Here is a 22,301-nt window from a genome sequence, read left to right as displayed (position 1 = left end):
TTGACTTTCTTTGACTGTTTAGTAGCCCTGGTAAATCCAGAGGGATTGAGTACTCATGTCCCAAGGTTCCTCTGAGTATACATGCACAGCAATATTCCTGCCCTAGGTGCCTCTTAGGGTGTTGGGTGTTACCTTCAGAAGATTGTTTCCCTCCCACACAGTCTCAGCTTTACCAAGGTTGGATCTCCTTCAAAGAGAGCAGCCTTCACAGTCCTAACAGGCTTTCATCCATATGGCTTCTCGCTTTACCCCCACCCCCCTCCTTCTGCTTTAGCTTTCTCTTGTTCACCTCTCTGCTCTGCAGCTTGCTTGGATGCTTTGCTGCCTTGGGAGCTCAACACCAAGGATTCTTTCAAGCTTTCTGTCCTAGCGTGTAGCTGAATACATTCAGAGACTCCCAAACGTGACTGGCTGTGAGTGTGTTTCATGGGATGGGCTGAGGGCTGTACCTAAGACACTTTCAACTCATATTTGTTCCTATCCCCACTGGYCAAGGAAACCATACATCCTTTTCCTGGTAAGTAAGAAAAAAGCACAAAGACTCACCCCTGTGGTTTCCTTCCTACCATTAAACAGATCCATCTCTATACATCTAATATAATTTTCTTTTGCAGCTGGTCAACTCTCTTGATTGTGCTCTTTGCTGATCTGGTGGTTATTTTTGTTACCTCTGTGGAGAGCTGCTCTCAGCACACCCAGAGCCARTGCTCCTGACAGGCAGCACAATCCTGGAGTGCCTTGGCAGGCTGCCTGCGTCTGTCCTGCAGGCCCTGGGGGGACTCTCACACGTTTTGCCGCTTACTTTCCTCTTTCCTAGAGATCTAACGCAATTTTGCAAGTAGTCACTTGGAGCCATATTTCCATTTGYCCTGGAATATTTTTTATTTATTTTTAGTAAACGTTTGTCAGTATTTCTAACATTGCGCCTCCAGCAACGTGGCCTGGACTGAAGCCACACAGCAGTCTGACAACCTGTTAGGCGAGTCTCCTATCAATTAGGCTGCAGCTGTCATTGGATCTATTCTCAGCCTCCTTGGTACGTGTTTGCAAATAACAGGGGCTGCTGTTTTGCAGATCTTGATTTTTTTTTTTTTCTCCACAGCCAGTCAAGAACATTTTGTCCCTAGAATTCCTCCTGTCTCCTTTATTTTTRCTTTCTAATCATCTTCACTTTATTCTCCCAAGAATATATGCTTATCGAGGATATTGTTTTAAGTAAAGTGTCTACACTATCTTTTATTTAACATACAAGAAAATGAGAATGTCCCCCAAAGCTACAAAAAAAGATTATCTCACTCAAGGCTATACCTTGATCCTTTAAATGTTTTCAGACTTTCTCCAAAGCATCCAGACTGCTTCTCACCTGTGGGGGGCTACCATTTTGAAAGCCCATATTGCATGGAAGCTCTCCATGGGGGCTGGCTTATTTCTGCTGATGTTTGAACTTTGAGGTGATAGTGTGCTTTATTATCAGGTTTGCCACAGCTGGAAATAGAGTCCCCAACAATGTACAATCTGTTAGAATTTCCTCTCATGCCTTCTACCATTTACAGTATTCTTTTCTCCTCTTCTCTAAAAAATAATGAAGATGGCTCTATAACTTTTTTCCAGATGTTGCACACTGCATGGTGTACTTGATGCTAATTTTTCATCCAGCAATCTATGGAGCACAGCCCAATTTCTATTAGAGTAGCCATGTTTAGGTGTATCTTTTTTTTTGTTTTGCTTCCATGTGAAATCAGAATTGGGTCATTCAAGCAAGGCAGGCACACTCAGGGCCTTTCATCCTYAGGCTGACTGGAAGACACATTTTGATATTATGCTGTCACTTCTCTCATAAGCCCAGGTCCATCTTTGCACAAACCTGGTGCTAACTGTTCCTCCTTCCTCTCAATCCATAGGTCCTAACAACAGGTCTCCAGCTAGCTTGCAGCTCTGGAGGCAGAACCAGCCCATCACATGCTTGAAACAGTTAAGTTTTAATCAGCTTATGCTGAATTGGCCAAAGCCGGTGTGCTTGCCTGGTGGGAGGCAAAGGAAGGACTTTTTTGTCTATCCCCACAAAATAGGACAATACTGCAAGAACCTTCACCCAATGTCACTTGGTGTTTGCTCTGCAAGAATATCCATGAGGACCCCGCTTTGTGCTGGAGCTGAGCTGGCATTCAGAGCCATTTTGAAGCTCTTGGGTATAAAATTATTCCAGAGTAGCTGAGTGGCCTGTGAAACTTGTAGGYGCTGTAAGTGTTCATACAGCACTGCCTGGCAATCSTTTATTTTCTGCAATATGAGGAACYCATGACAGGAAGGTTTCACCAGGATCCCAGCAGGTTTGGTATTGGTATAKCAACACATGGGGCAGCTGGCTCTTTGAAGGGAGCCTGCAGAGCTCTGAGCAGCCATTCAGAACACGAGGAAGAGGGTCTTCTGTGGGTAAAATTTGGGAAACCAGAACACATAAAGGCCTAGGCAGGGCAGTTCTGGATTGTTTGGTAGTGCAATGGCACCTCAGAAAGACCTGAGTGCTTTTGTGATCCTCTTCCTAGGAAAGGTGGCCTTAAATCCCTTAGGAAGCTTCTATTTAGGCTAGGATCTAGGCTCCCAATTCAGTTGTTTCACGAAATACATTGCTGAGCAATGCAGACCTTTGGGCAATCTCTGGYTGAGACATTTAACGGTTTCTCAAGTACTTATTTAATGAAAAATGCATTTCACATGTATATAACATCCCACATATTTCTTGCTCAGCTACTGAGCTTTCAACTCTTTGAAAGTGTAAGCATAGTTAGAACAAGCTGCCATTCTGCAGACAAASCTTAGTTGGCAAGAAGATGTAGTTTATGCAGTATTTATGTTCTCCTGGTAAACAAAGACAAGTAAAATGCTTTACTTGTTAACATCAATTCAAAGGGAAAGCGAATGATGGCACTTGCTGTAATCATGTTCAGTGTTCTGATGGTGTTTGTGTTTTTCACCTTTTTTCTAAGCTCTTGCTTATAATTTGCTTCTTCTGTTTTAATACTGTGTGACTGCTTCTGAGAATGCAGTGTATGACTTTGTTTCCAGACTATATTTAAGGAGAAGGGTTCTCTCTGGATTTTACTGTGATAATATTAAGTGCAGCAGGAACATTGGTTAAATAAGCAGGAGAGGCCAGAGAGCTGACTAGTTTGGTGTTCATTTCGTTGTCAGCTGCCACTGGAATAGTGTTCAGATTAATGTGATYATTCTTTGCACTGGCTGCAAGTTCATAGACCAACTGTGCACTTGTATCAAAGTCATTAGAGTGATTTTAGTCCAGGTTTCCTACCAGAATTATTTATATAAAATGYAGTTGAAATTCTATACTGGCCATTTACACGTGAGGATTTCTATTTCAGGAGGCTTTAGAAATAGCCAGGATCTTCAACTGCACCCTTTCCAAAAGATACAAGATCCTTTTAACATTTAATGATGACTGAGAAGGTGCTTAAAAATAACTTGGAAGCACAAAGCACATTAGTGTGGTCCCCACCAGTTATAGGACCATACTAACAGTTAAACTTTGTATTCTGTTTRCTTTTCTTGTCCTTTCTTGCTTCGTGACCTGAGGTGAATTGCCTAGTTTCCCTTGACAAATGAGCTTAATACTTACCTATTGTCTATATTTACGTTATTACATTTAGGAGGTGATAGGATCTGAATTCATCTTCTCTGAGGAAAGAACTGTAAAACTCTGGTTGTCAGGTAGTATAAAATATATCCCTCTACTTGACTGCACATGGTACTATCGGCTGTATAATTTGCTGGGTATCAAGTCCATTTCACATGCACAAGGTCCCTGGTTAATGATGGTATAAGTTCTTTTGGGAGGGATTATGCTTACATACATATTTTTAAAATATTCAACATAATAGCAAGCTAATCTTGACTGTATCGTTTATGCCTTGCTAAAATTTATACAATACAGGTAATCAATTAGTCCAATTCTCCTGCATGCTGCTAAATGGAACATGAACAGCTCATAATGGGCAGCAGTAAATAGACATTTGTATGTACACAGGTATCCTGTGCAGTGAAAGGGGCATGCAGGAGACAAGGTACTGAACAAAACAGCCCTGCATAAAACCAGGCTTTCATTTAAAGGAAGAAAAATGTTGCTGAAAGCTGCAAGATTATTAGCATTACTATGCATGAGCAGTAGTCAAAAAAGGTGTTACAAGAGGGAGAGAGACATTATTCAAGTGTCGAAGAAGATGGACCATCATCAGCAGTGGAGAGAGAAAAGGCTTCCAAAGGAATAGCATAGCATTTCAAACATTAAATTATAAGGGGACTGAGGCTTTAAAAGGTATGTTGGAGTTTCTGCATTATTTATAATTTGAGATTGCCTTTTYCCCTAGATGCTTAAGTTTTGTTCCATTCATGCAGAACAGAAAAGTCCTTCCCATACTTTTCATACTTTTGGACACTGAACCAGCTCTAAGTTTTAGGACATAACTTTAAGAAGACACTGATTACAGTGCTGCACTGATTACAGTGCTGCACTGGGTCAAAGATGCTTCTGAGAAAGTCTGGGAAATGAGCAATATTTGGCTGCCATTACTGTGGAGCTTGGGAATGGTGGGTTTGCAATTCCGTGTTATTTTGTATTTTTATTGCACCCGTACCTACGAGCTCCAGGCACTRACAGGATTTCATGGTGCTGGATGCTGGCCTTTCCCCAACACATTTTAAGGTCTTKGGGACACCTTTTTTGAACCTAGTGCACAGCTGCACTGACAGTGCAATCACTCACAGTGCAGAAGCTTACACTAGGAAAAAAACCTGGAAAAATATGCCTTATATCAGTTGCCTGMGCAGAAGAAGCTGTATTGGCAAAAATAAAGGTTTTTTCCCCCCCTTTTATTCATATAATAGCTGTGTCTACATTAGGGCTTTTGCTGGCATAGCTGAAAAAAAATCACACTGCTAGCTGACAGGGATATGCTGACAATTTTTTTAAATAGATGATGGATCAGTGTGTGTTTCTGTATGTGGGGAAGGGGGAGGGGTGAACCTGATTTAAAATAGAAGTTTCTAAAATTGGTTTGCACAGATACCCTTTAAATGGCAAGTACTACTACCCTTGCCAATAACTTCCCGCTTCCTGGCCCTCCTGTCCTTCTCATCCAGGCTCAGCCTCCAGCTGAGTGTATTCCCCTTCCCTTCCACCCTGTGTGCTCCACACCCTGCTGGGCCCATCTGGGGACTCTTGCCTGCCATCCTTGGTTCTCTTGCCTGGTTTCTGCCTGGGCATCCTTCCAGCTCCGTGCCTCTGCCTCCACCTGCACTGGGGCTCCAGTCCAACACCTCTGCCACCAAGARCTGCCCTTGCTCTCAAAATGGGAGTTTCTTGCCTTCCTCCAAAGGCYGTGGTAGGTTTGAAGGCTCAGGCTTTGCATACAAACAGAAGTGCTCCATTCCACAGTGCCTAATTTCCTTCAGCCAAATTGTATATTAACTGTATATATAACTATATAAAGAGAGAGTAGAGAGATTTCCATTTCTGACATGGCAGGAAGGCAAAAAATTTCCAGAATATCTGGAGAATACTTGGAGGTAGAGAAGGAGCTGTGTTAAGATTCCAGTACTAGAAGCATGAATATTGGTTCTGCTGCTGCTTCTCCTGACCAGACAATTTTATGTTTACCTTGTTCCATCACTCAGGTTGGGTGGTTGGTTTGTCAGAAGGACATAGTATTTTATGTACTAGCTCCTGGGAATTGGAAGGAATTGATCCCAGAACAACTGTGTTCTTCCAGTGTCATCTTTGGACAAATGTTACTGCTTTGGTGCCTCAGATTCTCCATGTATAAAATGAGACTTCACARTCACGGGGGTATAAACCTTAATTTGATCCAATTAGGGTGAGGTCCTGTGGTGGTTGAGTCTGCAAGTGCAAGGAGTAGGGATTAGCTGTTTTTCAGATGCTTAACACTCCTTTGGAAGCACAATTGTGTGAAAATAAGTTGYGAAATAACCTTCAGATGGTGTGAGAGAGTGAGGGGTCAGAGGCAAGCAGGCTCCTGAGCAGAAAGCAGCCTGGGCAARCAGGTCCTTGAACCACTCACATGTGTCAGTGTGCATAGCCAGCACCCCAGAGTCCTTACTGATGGCTATTGCAGCTAATTCATAGGTTATGCACCTGGAAATAAGGCATATGAAATATTTTTTTTTAGACGAGCAGTGAGATGACTTATTTTAATTTTTTTCTGCATATGAAAGTTTAAGCATTTAAATAGCTTTTAACTAAGTAACCCAAGCCCATTGGTATCAATTATTTACTCAGAGTTTAAACTGACATTTCTTAAGTATGTTAATTGATACTGCACTAACTTGCTATAGGTATCTTCTTAAGTGCCAATTATCTGCCTCAACATTCCCYACAATTTAAGTTTGTTAGTAAGAAGCTAATTATACTAGTTTATTGCTGATGGAATTACATGAAGAGCAGATTTCACTCTTACATACTTATTAGACCTCAATAAGTGATCCTTAGCAGTCTGTTGCTATTCAATTAACAAGTAATAACTTACTTAATGAATCTAATTGAAATGCTTATTTCAGTCAGGCATACACCTCATACTAAGTGCTTTACTTTGAGCACTTTCCTGAGTGCTAGTTGTGTTTACTTAACAAGAACAAAATGGGGCCACTGAAGAGAACTCAGACTGTGATGGGAACTGAACCAGTGTTGGTAAATTCCTGCCAAACATGGCCAGAAGTATTTGCCAGGTGATTTCTGTTTTTCTGAAATATCACAGGAATAATCCAAGACTTTTGTGTCTCTGAGGATTTAAATCCATGGAGAGGATTCTGCAGCATGAAATTCTCTGACCATTCCTCCTGCAATGGATGTAAAGACACTAGCTGCTCTTCTGGGAGCTCCTAGCTCAGCTCTGGTGCTCTGCATGGATGCTGTCATTGAGTTCTTGTTACAGTTCAACTCTCTTCAAAACTCACTCCCTTTCCTTGGGAGCCTGCATGTTTGGCTTGAGATTGATAGGAGTGCAGTGGTGACTAGATTTAATGATCTAAAGCTATTATTATAATTACAGCCCAAAGAGGATATAACTGAAGGGTTTTATACTCTTCAATGTCCTTCAGTGGGACTAAATCATGGTGAATTTAATCTTTGCTTACAAGCATGACCTGCACTGATTTGTCTTGAGCGACCATTCCTGGGCTGAGCAAAATCCATTTCCTATATAGAGACAGGTTCCTAACAAAAGTGCCAGGGGTGTCTGTGCAGGGTGTCTGGGGCTGCTCACATACCTGGTGAGCTGTCAGGTGGGAGTCTCCTTCATGGGAAGGAGAGAATTCTTAACTGGGATTTTACAGTTAAGAAAAGACAACCTGCTGTGCTCATTTATGGGATGGGAAGACCCAACAATGGTTGGCTTCTGAAGCTATTTTTTGCTTTAGGATTAAAAGTGTGCTTTCTTGTATAATGAGGATTTAACAGACAAGACTTGTGTTTGTGGATAAATGCCAAGAAATCTTCTCAAGCAATGCCAACAAATTATGCCATTTGGCAATATTAGTGTATGGGCAGTAACCTTTTCTCAAGAATTTTTAGCAGATAGATTTAATGTCAAAAAAACCCATAAAAGCTGTAATATCTTCTCCAGTGTATCAGGTTTGTTACCAACCTTTTAATGTATGCCTTCTACTCATTGAATTGAAAGACCTTATTGATCTCTTTGCAGCTGAACTGATTATTGGGGTAAGAGAGAGACTTCCTGAAAGAAGCCAAGAGAAATTATTCATTTAACATACTCTCATTTTAGTAAACTTCTATTTAACCTCCAGGGTTAATTTAAAAAAAAATTGCTGGTTGGCTGGCATAAATTTATTAAATCAGACAGAAACTGAGTTCAGGCTAGTACATTTAATGTCAATGTTTGTAATAATCTTAGGGGAAAAAGAATTCACATGGACTTATTAGTATTCCAGAACTGCTTTATTTTAAAACAGCCATAGCAGCAGAACAACCCAGTGAGGAAAACAGCCCCCAAAATGGAAGCAGATTCTGTAACCTTGGATAGTTCAGAAATTTTTAAATAAGGTAKCAGGGATTTTGTAAGTTTGTGGTTATCGGTTGAAATCCTGTCATCATCAAGAAGCATTAGSTAGCTGGTGTTTTAGGATTGGGATTAGGGGATTTGCTGTGTTGTCCAGTGATGCCATGGCTCTTCCCCATGTCTACAGAGTGAATATTGCACATCAGAGCTGGCATCTTCGTTAATGTCTGAACAGAGAGCAAGGATTAAATAGRCCTAACAGCTGAGGGGATTTTCAAAGGCATGAGTGGTATTTGGACATGTATCCTCTGTTGGTTTTCCAGACTTGCTTTCAGACTCTGGTTTGGTTTGGGTTGCCCCACTACTCTCCCTGACCCTATTATGGACAAGCTCCTTATGGGTGTTTGATGGAAATTTGGGGAAATTTTCAGAGATGCAAATGTCGATACTGAGGAGATGGAGGATCCTGTGCTTGATATGAAGGAGTTAATAGGGAACCATCCTGGAGAAGGATCTGCCTTGACATTCATGCTGTGACAAGCTTGGAGGTGAGACTGGGTGGCATAACAAAGGTGCAATCTGTCATTTTGAGGCTGGGCTAGCCCCTCTGATCCTGACTGACGTTGAATCAGAGGGGAGTGGGGCTGGAATATCCCATGAAGCAGCAGTTTGGGAGAGAAGCCTTTGTTGGAAGGACCTTGTGAAAAAACAAATGAGTACTAAAATGCTAAAGTCCAGCTTTGTGACAGGTTAGTTACTGTTCTGTGCAGGACAAGTTAAACTATGTTTCAGAGAACACAAGGAAGAGTATAAAAGGTCCAGTACTGGATTTAGATAGAAACTGCTGACATTGTTAGCTGGATGGCATTTGTGCAAGATTTTACTAGAAGCCAATATCATAAAACTGTCCATTCTGTTAACTAGTTTCAGARCAAACATTTTCTCCTCCCTCCAGCCATCAGACTGAGATGACAGGTTTCTAAACGGTTTTCATCTGAAATGTCACAAAAAGTACATTTTTGGCAACTGATCTTGCTTTGTGTCCGATGTGGTATTTTGTCCCTCCTGGTCTAGAATGCCTTTTGTAGTTGGAGCCTTTTGAGGTGCATCCCCTCCCTCAGAATATGAGGAGCAATTCTATCCGGAATTTTSTTCCTGTGGAAGAGCAAATCCCGTCTTTTCCAAGTACTGTAGTTTAACTGAAGCAGCAGGAAGTAGCAAGGAATGCTTGTAACATGGAACTTCTCATGTATAGTAAAATGTCATTTTCAAGTACTTTCTGAACTCTCRTCCCAGTAATGAAGCAGCTCTGAAACATCACATGACTTTCTCAGTGTGTTGCACTCTGTATAACCTTGCCTTTGATCGTGATGTCATTTCAGATGAAAGGCTCGCGTGGAGAACRGTACGTTGTGCATTAGGATCGGCAGATATCCTCTGGGATCTGAACAGAGGAGGACTGTTTGAGATGCTCGTCAAAGAGAAGTAAGTGCTGCAATAAAAAGARTAGTCAGACATCTAAACTCCCCTGAGTCTGGGTAGAAGGAAGACTTCACCTTTCTGCGAGAAGAGCTGCTWAATCTGGAAGTTCTCCTAGAAGGGTTGTAAAATGAATAATCATTTTTACTGTCATTCAGTCCAGGGTCCTAACTCAGATCAGTGATTTCCTGAATGTTTGAGTAGCTCCAGGTGGCCCTGCTTAAGCAGGGGTCTTGAAGCAGATGATCTGGAGAGGTCCCTTCCCACCCCAGTCTTTCTGAGATTTTGTGATTTTGTTATCTAGATACCCCTGACTTGAGTGTTACCAAGAGAAGTGAAGCAAACACAAGACACCTCCTTCTGCTTCTGTTAGACCAGGAGCATCCCCCAGCAGTCTCARTGAGCTCTGTGGGTACCTTCACATGGCTTTTCACTTCTGCCTGGGTGGGTGGTCAGCATTTGGCACTCTAGCTGAGTCCAATACATGATGGGCCTTTTTAGTGAACCTAAAAATAGACTTTCAGTCACATACACTGCGGTCCAGGGATGGCAAGGGGACTCCAAACACAAAATGTCAGCTGGCCTCAGGCAGCACCTGCTGGAAAACTCTCCCACAACCAGACAAAGCAGGTAATTCCTGCAGAGGCTTTTTTCTTACCCTGAAGCCTTGATCCCCTTATCATGCACTTGTGGCTAGAGATGATGTTGGGAACTGCATGCTCTTACAGTAATCGCTTTCCTGCGGATCCCATTTTGCTTTGGCTTTGCTCACACCTCCTTAGCATTTGCTTTCTGGGAACGTCTGAGTGATTGAGGGTGAAGGTCTGGCCCCATGCAGCTCTGCCATCTCCCTCGATGGAGTCAGTATTTCACCCGTGCTAGCAGTGACAGAGACTGAATGTTSGAGCTGCATGCACAAGCTCTCACAGAAATCAATTCTCACACGCAGCATTAATATTGGAAGTGCTTCTCTCTCACTTAATTGTTGGCCAGGCACAATAACCTGTGACTAATGGCCGTTCATAGTTATACAGCATGGCCTGATCATGAAAATTTGCCATTAGTCTCTAACAAAAAAAACGAAAAACATCAGGCTGTTAATTGACCAACATGTATTCCTGAGGAAATCAGAGTAATCACATGGATATTCACTGCACAGAAAAGGAGTGCAGCTAGCTTGTGTGTTGTTTTTATGATTCATCTGCTCTGATCTGCTTTTGATTAYTTTTTTCCTCATGTGAGGCCAGTACTGTAAATCAAAGATTTGAGAAACAACCCTGTGTTTGAAGTGACCCGAATTAAAGCCAATTGCCACCTTTCTTCTTTTACTAGGCATTCGTGCACTTCTGTGGAGGAACAGACATGCGTTAAAGGCTGTCAATACTGCTGCAGAAACAAACCAGTGAGCTCATGGACTGCCTCTGCCAATGGTTAAGGTCAGCTACTGGAAAAAGTTACAAAACAGCTATTACAGCCAGGTATGATCCTGCAGAAGAGCCCTCATTGAGAACTGGTATACTTTGCTCATTTTTATGCAGTTCAGTGAGACTCTGCCCTGGAAAACAGTTTCTGATTCTCAAAGCAAGGACAGCAAGATGTGTACAGGTTGGTTAGGGGGTTGGGATTTATTTTCTTGGTCATTCWAGTTTTTCTGTCATAAAATTCCTTTTATGTTGGCAAATGGGGATCACTCCAGAAAATGGTCAGGACAGCTTGTCTRTGTGGTAGATTTTTTTCTCCTCCTTCCCTACACTTAAAGCATTACAGGGGCTTGAGCAACACTCTTCTGGGCTGACGTGAAGATCAGACACACCAGACTGGCAGGGAGGATGCAGTGCCACCATTCCAACYCATGGAATTCCCAACCCTTAATTAAACATGGGGACTCTCTGGCACCTCAGCTCTGGTCAGCAGCCTTCCCTGTAGGACACAAACTGGGATCTAGTCGCAATTTTAATAAGAAGAGCTCAAAAGAGTTATTAGTGACTGTAGGAGAAAAGCAAGTGAGGAAACCATAAATCAGGCCATTGCATGAATTTAGAAYGCACTAATAAAATCAGAGCTTCCAATAAATTTCATTTCAGGCAGAGTAGAAACAGTTTCTCAGTTGAGAGTTCAGGACAGATTATAATTTCAGATGTGTCTCAGCCCAATGCAATGTGCCTACAAAAATGTTTTTAACCAGGCAGCAGTGACTGGACCAGAGTCAGGCCCTCACACCAGTTGAACTTCAATAGGGTTGAATAAAAAGGGTCTCTACTTCTCTGAGCAAAGTTGAATCTAATTAAATATTTAATGTAGGTTTTTTCCCTCCCAAATCCTTTGGTTTCTTGCTCTTTCATAGTGTGATATGATGACATTTGAACAACAAATGCAGTCTTGGTACGTTGGTCTCCTGGTACTGCTTTTTATATGAAAAAACTTGCACATMCCAGCTGAAGTCCAGATGCTGCATTTATGAGGTATTTTGTCATGATCAATTTTTTAAAAATATTTTTCCATGCCATGAAATTAATGGGCACCTGGGGAAATACCAACAACCTCCTCCCTACTCCTGCAAATACTAACCTTTCCCAGATGGAAAGGTATTTCTCTTTCCCTTTATTTACCTGCAAGATGTCCTTGCTAGTGCTCAGAATCACAGAGAGAGAGGAAGCATTAAGAAGAARATGCTACAGACTAACTGCATTAAACCCACTACATTCTGAGGAGTCATTTACTGCATAAATCCTGCATAATCTTTCCAGGGTCACAGAGTGAGTCATTAGCAAGACAGCACTAAGACAGAGGCATCCTGATTTTTCTAACTACTCTGATTACTTTAAGACCCCAATTTAAGAGGCCATAGGTTTGTGCTGGCAGTGCAGTCGTGGAGATAACTACTCACGGCTTTACAAATTGGTTTCCTTGCAATCATCTCACTAGCACGGGCCTGCAGCCCTTCGGTGTTTCATCTGCATTCTATTCCAAACTATTTTTTTCCACAAAACCCAGAGCAAGCCAGAGCTGAGCAGGAGCTTCTCCTCTGCCCTCCTGTGCCCACAGCTGCCCTGCCCCACATCCCACAGTGCTGGGACCTCCCCTGCCTGCATCAAGCGCCCTTCGTGTGCTCTTTTAGCAGATGTGGCTTAGGATTGCTCTTCAAAAGAGACCTTAGGATGCTGAAARTCAGGATGATTGACCCAGGAAAGCACTGGAGGAAAAAAACTGTGTAAATTAGTTTTCTTGCAACCTTCTCYCTATTGCTTCAGTTCCCTTCCAGAACTGGGCTTCTGTAAGTGGCTGCTTTGGCATCATCATTGGAAACAAGTCCTTTCTGTTAGTAAAAAAGGAGAGTTTTGTTGTACTTATTTTTTTTAACAAATGGCTAATATTTCTTTTCATGTGCTTCTGTGGTGTTTGCACACACCATATAGCCTGGCAGAGCATGTTGGGAGAGATGATGGTCTGGCTACACCCATCCAGCCACCAAGTCACTCTGGTAAAGGGAAGGCTGGTTCAATACAGACCAAACCATGTAACTCTGCAAAATGGTCACTTGACACATTTTAGATAAAATACAGATATTTTCTGAACAAAAAACATTGCAGGATTGGTGCTGCAWTGCACATTTATACATCACTAAAATAGCTATTTGTAATATTCTCATGATGACCACTAATGCCTGGCCAAAGATGACTCATGTAGGTACAGCCCCTCCACAGAGAGAAGGCCTTCAGCCACACTCGCTGACACTTTGGTGTCAAAGGCATAGTTAAACTGGAAAAACAGCACATTATGAGAGCTGTAAGTTTGATACTTCATTTAATGTATAAAGACATAAAAAAAACCCCATACCAATAGAAAATAAAAATTTTCTTTGGCACTAGAAAAATATATATTGTGCCATTATAGGTTTGGGACTTCTTTTTTAACCACTGTATTTCTTTTTCCTTTAGAATTTTTTTTGTGAGATACAACTAGGTGCCATTGTAGTGTTATAACATGCACAGTAAWTTCAAATGATTAATACCTTGACAGCATTATCTTGTAAAGAATCATTTTTATCCAGTATCTAAAATCAGCTTTTAATTAAAAGAATATATTAGTTTTCTGATACTAAATTACTTTATTTTAAATTGTGTGGGATGTTGGCACATACTAAATATACAGCATGTATTTTTCCATTGGGCTTTAGTTGTCTGCCTGACATGTGAGTTTCAATTATTAGGCATTAATAAGTATTTAGGAATGTCCTGCTATGTGAGTCTGCAATTAATTTTACCACAAATTAGGTCTATCTTTTGTAATCCACATTATAGAAGGAACACACTACCTCCTTTCAAAACTGTACTGTATTTGCACAAAATTGGTATTTGTTAACATGAATAAGAAAGGTTTGCAGGAAGCAGAAGCCAGCTGAAAGCTGGATGGAGTTCAGGGGATCAAACTCAGCGCATGTTGGTGGTGKTGTAGGGGCTCTGTACCGAGCCCTGCCGCTCCTCGCTGGTCACTCTGCTGTTTGTRTTTACTCCAGCAGGCACAAAGTCACCGACAGACCCTGACTCTTCCTGAGAACACCCAGGTCAGCGTGGCTGAGCAGGAAACAGGACCCCGGTGTGTGTCACCCCCTTCCCACCCCCATCTCCTCAAGGCCAGGGGGCGGCTGAYGGCTCCGGGCCCTCCTCACAGAGCTGCTGAAGGCAAGCTGAGATTTTCCCCTACTGTAATCCCTCAACACTGCTGCACTAATAATGAAATTACACACTTGGTACATGGGAATATTTTATTTTGACTTTACATGCGGTGTTAAAAACCCAAAGAACGTATTATTTACACATCCACAATACAAGTTTACAAGATCTCTATACATGTTAAAGTACTCTATAGTAATAGAGCAGCTTCATTTAAGGGTTACTTTTTTATGCCGTACCATTAAAAAAGATACAATCTGCGTTTACCTTTGCACAAATGGATAAAGCATCTTTTATTATTAAATTAACAGAATAAGGACTAGGTTGAATGTTAGAAATTTTCAACATAAATACTCAGAGAACTCACATTACCATCTACAAGGCAGCACAATGTTACAGGAGGTTATCGGGGTTCACATACATTTATCTTCCGGGTCACACAAGTCTGTATTAATATTTGTGAAGTGAATTCGGATCAGTTTGTGTCTTTTGACAACTGAGTACATTTTAATAGTTATTAATCTGTAGTGTTTTAGTTGCAAGACAGAAGTGTTTAGGAAGAAAGATCATTGATTTTTGGATCTAGAGGTCTCAGGAAATAAATGTCCCTTACAGCCTTACAAGAAAAAAATGACTACTTCTATCCTTTATTCTTTGTTCTGTAACAGAGATCCAGTTTTTAGTGACTAACCTCTTCTCCCCTTTGAACATGTAACATAAATCTCCACCGTCTCTGAAACCCATTGCAGTTATTTGTCCCACTAATTCATGAATATTCCTCTGCCATGGTTATTTCTATAGTTATGCTCAATAAACAATGTGGTAGTGTGTAGTTTGCAAGCTAAAATAGCCATCTGTGTTGAACATCAGCTGCAAGTGGATACTGTAAACCCTACTAAATAGCTTACACAACTTTAGCAGGTGCTCCATTACCCTGGAAACCTCATTTGATTTCACATTATAACTGTTTGATCCTTCAGAGAGCTGGAGTGGAATGTTTATCATGGTAAGGTGATTTAATGCTGCTGTCTTCTTGGATTGTAGGCTGCCTTTAGTTACCATTAATTATTCTTGCATTTTATCTTTTTTTTTTTTTTTTGGGTGCTGTTGAGAGGTTTTACAACTGGCACTCAGGAGATATGTGCTATAGTGAGAACACTTGACAGATTTTTTTTTTTTTTTTTAGTACTTTTATCATTTGCATGAATAAGGCACAAAATGCACAGATTCAGGTAAACTCACACATAATATTTACAGAATATTGTCATTACCTGCATGACTTTGGAAAAAAACAAACCTTACTTTACACAACAAAAACAAATTGATTGCACTACTGTAGAGTTTTCACAGACTGCTTCTGCCAGGCCAATTAATGTTCCTCCTTTTTTATTGACAAGAGTCTATCAGTGTGTAGGGCGTTATTAAATGCAACAAAAACGTGACCTCCTCCAGTTACACAGGCGTTTGCCAAGTGAACTGACTATTAGCTGCCCTCAATGAGAAGTACAGGGGCTCAGGTTCACAGTGGCCAGGTATTGGATGGAGGCACTGTGGAAACACAGTAAAACTACCCCATTCCAGCCCGAAACATGAGATTTGAAATGCACAGCTCTGATTCAATAGCAGCATAACAGAGTTATGAAGAATTAAACATATCTGCACTCTGTGACTGGGTGACTGTTTGATCCAGGCGCTCCCCTCAGAAAGCTGTCAGAGATGCGCAGTTCATCCTTAGCTGGCTCCAAGCTGAACCCAGCGGGCTGCAGAAGGCAGAGTCATCTGTTTGTTCAGTCATGCTCAATGTAAACAATTCCATAGCATAAAAGATGCAATGGGAATCTAAGTACATCCTAGTGTGTACAGTACACACACACTCACATCCACACACACGCACAGCTTTATCTGTGGCAAAAACAAAATGCCACACACATGGAGAGAAAAAAATAATAATGCTACAGTTGGGCCAGAGACTTAATTCCAGCAAATTGATTATTAACCCAGCTATTTGTTGAGATATTACCATTTTCTGACATTTGTGCAAGAGGCAAGGTGAATGCATACATAGTAAAACGTTCACATTTAATGGGAATGACCACACTTAATGGCAGTCTAAAATGGAACCCATTTTTCAAGTATTTGCTTACCGATTTTTTCCCAACAACTGTTTTTTAGCTATTTAGAACAGTAAAACAGTAATGTAGCCCCCACCCCATTGTGCTACATGTCTCCTTAGCTCCAAACAAAAGAAATGTAATGACCAGCACTTTCCTTTGTTTTTTTTTTGTGTTTGCTCGTAGCAAGTACACRAACTCTTGCTACAGCTACGTGGCAAGACACAGATGTTGCTCAAGTAAAGACAGTTTCTTTGGCCACTTTGTTCTCCTTAACAAGCAAGTCTCTGCCTTATGTGTCTACCACATCATCATCTCACAACCTGTACAGGTCAGTGCCACACTCATCTTAGCACAAACATGTCCTAGTAGCTGTATTTGTTCAGTGGTCTGACTGATGTCGTCTGAGGGACGAATGAGGGTTTTGGTGGCACGTCGGGTTTTAGGGAGGGTGTCCTCTTTATTCCAGTACGAGGCAGGGTGCCGTTGCTTGTGTAGCTGCTTTGCCTGGACAAGGAAGGCTGGAGGTGAACGCTGACAGGCGTCCCTTGCATATAGTCCATCTTTGTGCCGGCCGTGGGAGCCATGTACCCCCCACGATTAATACTTGGCTGTCTGGATAACAAAACACCATTTGGTGAGTTTAAGTTTTTAGGAAGGGCAGATATTGAGTGCCTCTGTGAAGAATTTTTGTGATAACCCCTCTGCCTTTCCAAAGAGGTCATTGGTACTCCAGGAGTGGTGGGAACGTCCACTCGTTTTGTGGGACTGTTTCTCGGAAGAGTCGATGGAGGAGAGTATAAAGACGCCTCCCTGTTGGGAACCTTAGGTGGGATCTCAGACATATTGCCCATTGGATCCAGCATTAAAGTCTGGTGGGCCACTTGAATATCTCCCATAATTGCTTTGGGATTATTGGTAGTTTCATTTAAGTGTTTCAGGAAATCATTCAGGGTGTTCCTGGAATCAACAGATCTCCTGTGGTCTCTTTTGCTGGATGATTTTGTAAGTGGATGATCAATATGTTGCATCTTCTTGTCTGCCTTGTGCGCATTAGAATTTGAGAAAGATGTGTTGTAATCATGGGTAGCATTGGGAAGAACAATAGCACTAGGAATATGTCCATGACTTAGAGGAGAGTGGGGCGGAGGACTAGAAGGAAAAAAYTGAGGGCTTTTTAGTGGGGTTTCCTTTCGTGAAGCATTGAGGTTACCGTGCGCTTTGTCTGACTGACTTTTCATAGCCTGCAGAGTCTTTTGYTGAAGAACTGGTGTAGACTCAGGAGTTGGAAGTGCAGCTAATTCTGGAGGCTGTCCCCTGTGGTCCATCATCATGGACTTGGTATCTCCATTTGGAGGCAATTCCTTTCTGCTGGTCAGCAGGTTTGTGTACAGTTTGGGTGAATCAATGTTCTGCTGATATTCCTTGACAGGACTGTCAAACAGCCCGTTCAGTTTGGCAAAGCTCCCGCTGGAGTCAGTGCAAGACTGAGCTGATTCTGCATCTTTGTGTATTTTCCTGGATTTCCGTACAAATATATCCCGGTAACAGTAAACGGCCACTCCCGCAATAAAGGCTCCCAGGACAAAAGCGGCAAAGACACAAGTGATTAGGACATTCATATGTACCATTTGGTTGGATTCTCCTGATTGTACTTCCCACCTCACACCTGCAAAAGACAGGCAGGATATCATAAATCGACAGGAATTTCATACTGATACATTTCAGAAGGCAGCTTTCCTCAAGGAAGTGTCTACTGAGTGTTTGTAAGTGCTCTGGCTGTGGTGTTGGTAGGATCCTGCAATCCATACCACTGGTGAATGCAAGTAATTTTATAAAATTTCATTATAAAATGACTGAGTGTGCACTGACAAGGCTAAATGAAGACTGCCCATTTTCTTTGATAATGAGAAACGCTTGTCAAAGCTTCTCTCCTTATGTTTTCTTTAGCCTGTCCCCAAATTTCCTTTAAGGCTCACAAACAGGGGCCTTATGTTATTAACATTAATGATTTCTGCTGGAAAATTGAGGTTAGAAGGTCCTACTGGGCCAGACAGCAATTAATAACTCATGGATGGATTTCTCTCTCACTTTCTTGCCCAACTCATAAATCAGTATCAAAGGGGAGACAGGATTATGCAAATGTTGTATAAAAATGTATAACAAATATACTGCATTGTTATAGCAATGCTAATGTAATATGGTAGAAAACTTGWAAACTATTCCACTCCCAGGCTCCAAGCCCTGGAGTGGCACACCTGCAYTTATTATACATGTACAAGTTTGAAGACAATATGATTCTCTTAAAGCACTGATTTTTATTTTATTTTTACCAATAATGAACATAAATACTTGCATAACATTACAAAACCCACTTAGGTTAAGTTATTAGAGAATGTTAAAATTWAGAAACTCGTAGCTTAGACCAAGAAGTTGAATATTTGATTAATTTTTTATTTGGGTATTAGCAAGCTCCCTTTCGTTTTTTTAAGATTTTTTTAAAGCAACCACAGACATCTTGCAGCTAAAACAATGTTAGTTTTTAATGAAAGTAATTCTGTTGCTATCCCAACAGATGTTAAAATGAAAGAGCAAGAGGGAAGGAACAGAGCCACTTTTTGTTAGAGGCAAGGCCTTTGAATATYGTTAATGTTCAGGGTTACAGGTTTTAATGGCACTGTGCAGAAGCAGAAGGAAAAGATGAGTAAAGTTCACTAATAGCTATGACACAGAATGTGATTCAGAACCAAGAGCAAATGATCATAAAAACTTAAAACAGAAAATAACTGCAACAAATTAAAATGACAAATGCACGGCCATAATGGCTGATAGGAAACCTGATATGTTTTGGTGAATGGTAATAAAACACAAATGGTTTTCRGTGGTGAGATTTTTCAGTAAATACAGAATTGTGCAAACATGTCTGTCACCTTGCTGTGCTATGCACTGATGGAGACTTGTGTTAAGTTTTGGTTATGGSATTGGAAGCTTCTCGATTCTGTGGTTGACTGTAACAGTTCTACTGAATTACAGTCTCAGTTGTCGCAAGAGCCTAATCAAAAGTCCACTTAGCTGAAAGAATGGCTACAGAAAGATGAACTACAGGCAGAATAGTTTCTTGTGTTCAGTTTAAAATCTTGGTGTCTCTCAGTATGTACTGAGAGCCTCTCGAAACTGATGCTTATATCCAGAGGATAAMAATTCAGCACATTCTTACTCAGACCCTTGTTCTTCAAAAACATGTTTGAGGTAAGTAGAGTTTGGGATATGGCCTGTTAAACACATGGATCTGCCATGGTGCTTTGCTTTGCGCTCTGTTTTGCTACCACCCCCAACCTAAATGAAAAAAACCCCAAAATATAAGCAACCATTCATGAGGACTAATAGTCAAAGCCAAACTAGACTGGATTGAAAAACAATGAACCTAGGTGCAGAGAGGTTGTGAAGGTAATTTTTTTAATGTATCCAGAATTGCCATCAATTTCAATGGGAGATTTGGAACACTTCAGGATTAAAAGGCTGAGGTTATTATCTGTGTTTCCCATTATAAGCCCTAAGCAGCACTTTGTCCATGGGRTAAGTAGGTATGAAAAACATGATTGCACTGTCTGCATATTCACAGGAAATGGGTGTAAAATAGAGCCCAACAATCATGGCTTTTACATTTAAGCCTTAGACAATGCTGAGACTATCAGGTTTCCATTCAGCTGCAATGTATTCCCTGGTAAGGCCTTACCCTTTGGGACACCTGATAATGGATCAGAATAATCAGAAGTGTTTGGGTCATCTTGAACTACAAATTTCCGAGAGCCAGTCACTTTAGGTTTCCAGGAACCAATCACTTTAGGTGATATAACTGGGATACTTGCCATTGTGGTAATGGAAGCTGAGGAGAACTCCATGTCTGTGGTGGCAAACAGATTTTTATTAATGTGTTTCATGGCACATCTAAGCTATAGCTGGACATAGTATATTTTATGGGAGTTACATGTCAGAGCAAAATGTGACCCACCCCTAACTCCGCAGAGGTACAGTTGACTGATTAAAATCAATTACCTCAAAACTGTAAGTATGAAAAAAGTACATTTACACATCAACAGCTGCTAGCCAAATAGCCAGGGAAGTCAAACAAGAAAGCAGTGAAAAAGTTAAAGTAAGCAACTGTGGGGGTAAAAAGCACAACTTAGTCTACTTAATTGCTATATTCTTCATGGAGACAACATAATTGGCTGCATTTTAAACATCTTAAAAAAAAAAATAAAAAGGAGTTACTTGGAACCATACACACTCATGACAGGTTACGCCTGAGAAACCAGATCAGCTCCATTAGCGCTATTATGGTAAACCAGGAACTGCTGAATGAGCCATTTCTGCAGGTGGGGATAAAAGGAATGTTTTTAACCCCTAATTTGTAGTGGTTCCTAAGGAACAATCCTGCAGTGATTCTGGCTCCTCTGTAGTATGTTTGCTGAACAGACCYACCACAGCCTACGTGAAAGTGCACAGAGAGCAAACTCATCAAACTGGGTTTACAATTCACAGTCTTGTTTGCACCTTTGACTATTCTGTGTTCCTGTACCAGTAAGTTTAAGCATGAAGGTCTCTATGGCTCGAGATCAGACTTGAAAAATTTACTTCAAAACMACATGCATTCAAAACTTGAAAATAAGGTTCAATTGTAGCTGTGTCATAAAATATCACTTTGAAAATTCAGTTCATAAACAATTGTGAAGCCAGGCAGTATTTCTTTTGTRACACAGTTTTGTTTCCCTGAGTCTCTAACTTGCATTATGGGTAAATAGATGTGGAAAATATTTGTCTCAAACATTACTTCTTGTCAAKTTACAGAAGTGAAAATGTCAGAAACCAAACCACAAAATAATATYGTTGTTGCACTCTTTACAGATTTAACATACAAATAGATTATTTTCCTATTTGTCAGTCAGAAATGTGCCCTTGGTTTAAAAGGAAAGACCCAAGTTCCAAAAGTAATGACTGGAAAATAAGGGCTTAGTCTTGCTCCTGTTGAAGTCAACACAGGTTCTGCTCTTGAGTTCAACAGAGGAGCACTGGGTGTCCCTGAACACCAGGGGCTGATGGTGAACAGATTACTAGAAAAAACACTGGAGGAGAAAAGGATGCAAAAGTTCATGTGACAACAATGCACGACATTTTTTCTAAGCCACTTTTGTCTACACAATTTCTCATTCAGCTACACAGTTTGTGATGTTAAATTTTTTTCATTAGCATAAACTACTTAAAGCATTTCAAAAATAAATAAATACACATTTTAGAAAATGTGTATTTGYGCAAAAAGCTTGCTGGGAAAGAAGGAAAAGAGAAAAGGAGAGGTAAGGAGGAACATGATGAAGTTCTGCCATTCATCTACTAGAGATGACCAAGAGGGGCATTCACAAACGCATGGCTGGGGATCAAGAGTAAAGCTTAGTGGACTTCGTGCAGTGGAGATGTCATCTATGTTAATCAGGCTCTTTAATAAAAGATGTCTCAATAAATAATGAGCTGTTAACATGCGGCTACACAGGGTGAAGTGCTGAGTGAGAAGAGTCTGACTATCTTTACCATCAGAGGGAACATGAGTAAAAGCACAAAAATGGAGGATTGCCAACTGTGCAAAAGGAAGGAAAAAAGGGCTGAAAATGCTGAACTGAAGGAAAGTAAAGGTCATTAATTCAAAAAAATTAAAAAAAACTAACCAGATGTTGGGTCGCCAAATATTTTGTAATCTGGTGTAGCTGTAGTAGGCAAAATTTCTAAAAGAATTAAAGGAACAAGTAATCAGTAAAAAGTAACAAAAAGAAAGCAAAAGATCTCAAACCTGAGTAATGAAAAATAAAAACTAAAGTATCACTGGTTACAAAAAATAAATTCTTCAATACTTTGCTGTAGACCCCAAATAGCTGTAAAYTGGTGAAGGAAAGACAAAAACTCTGCCACCCAGGACTAAAAAGCTCAGCTTTGTGAACATTCAC

General features: G+C 40.8%; 1 protein-coding gene and 1 long non-coding RNA gene across 6 annotated transcripts in view; one reads left to right on the top strand and one right to left on the bottom strand.

The window, feature by feature from the left end:
• Window positions 1-212: 212 nt before the first annotated feature.
• LOC130575760 (uncharacterized) lies at window positions 213-15,206 on the top strand. The gene is made up of 4 exons (XR_008965594.1): window positions 213-517; window positions 9,428-9,530; window positions 10,857-11,002; window positions 14,041-15,206. It is a non-coding gene; the product is annotated as an uncharacterized LOC130575760 (long non-coding RNA).
• A 67-nt stretch (window positions 15,207-15,273) lies between these two features.
• SEMA6D (semaphorin 6D) overlaps window positions 15,274-22,301 on the bottom strand; it is a 29,969-nt gene continuing 22,941 nt past the window's right edge. For 3 of the 5 annotated variants that reach the window (XM_057369880.1, XM_057369881.1, XM_057369879.1), the window contains exons 17-19: window positions 22,026-22,082; window positions 20,045-20,212; window positions 15,274-17,977 (exon numbers count right to left, since the gene is read on the bottom strand). In XM_057369880.1, coding sequence (XP_057225863.1) covers window positions 16,674-17,977; window positions 20,045-20,212; window positions 22,026-22,082 — 1,529 coding nt within the window. In that variant the 3' untranslated portion in view covers window positions 15,274-16,673. The remainder of the gene's footprint in view (window positions 17,978-20,044; window positions 20,213-22,025; window positions 22,083-22,301) is intronic. The other 2 variants (XM_057369882.1, XM_057369883.1) reach the window with 1 other exon arrangement.

This window comes from Malurus melanocephalus, unplaced genomic scaffold (genome assembly GCF_030028575.1).
Source record: "Malurus melanocephalus ecotype Western Australia unplaced genomic scaffold, MMel_1.1 scaffold_116, whole genome shotgun sequence".
In the NCBI taxonomy this organism is placed as follows: Eukaryota; Metazoa; Chordata; class Aves; order Passeriformes; family Maluridae; genus Malurus; species Malurus melanocephalus.
This window is presented reverse-complemented; position numbering and strand designations above follow the sequence as displayed.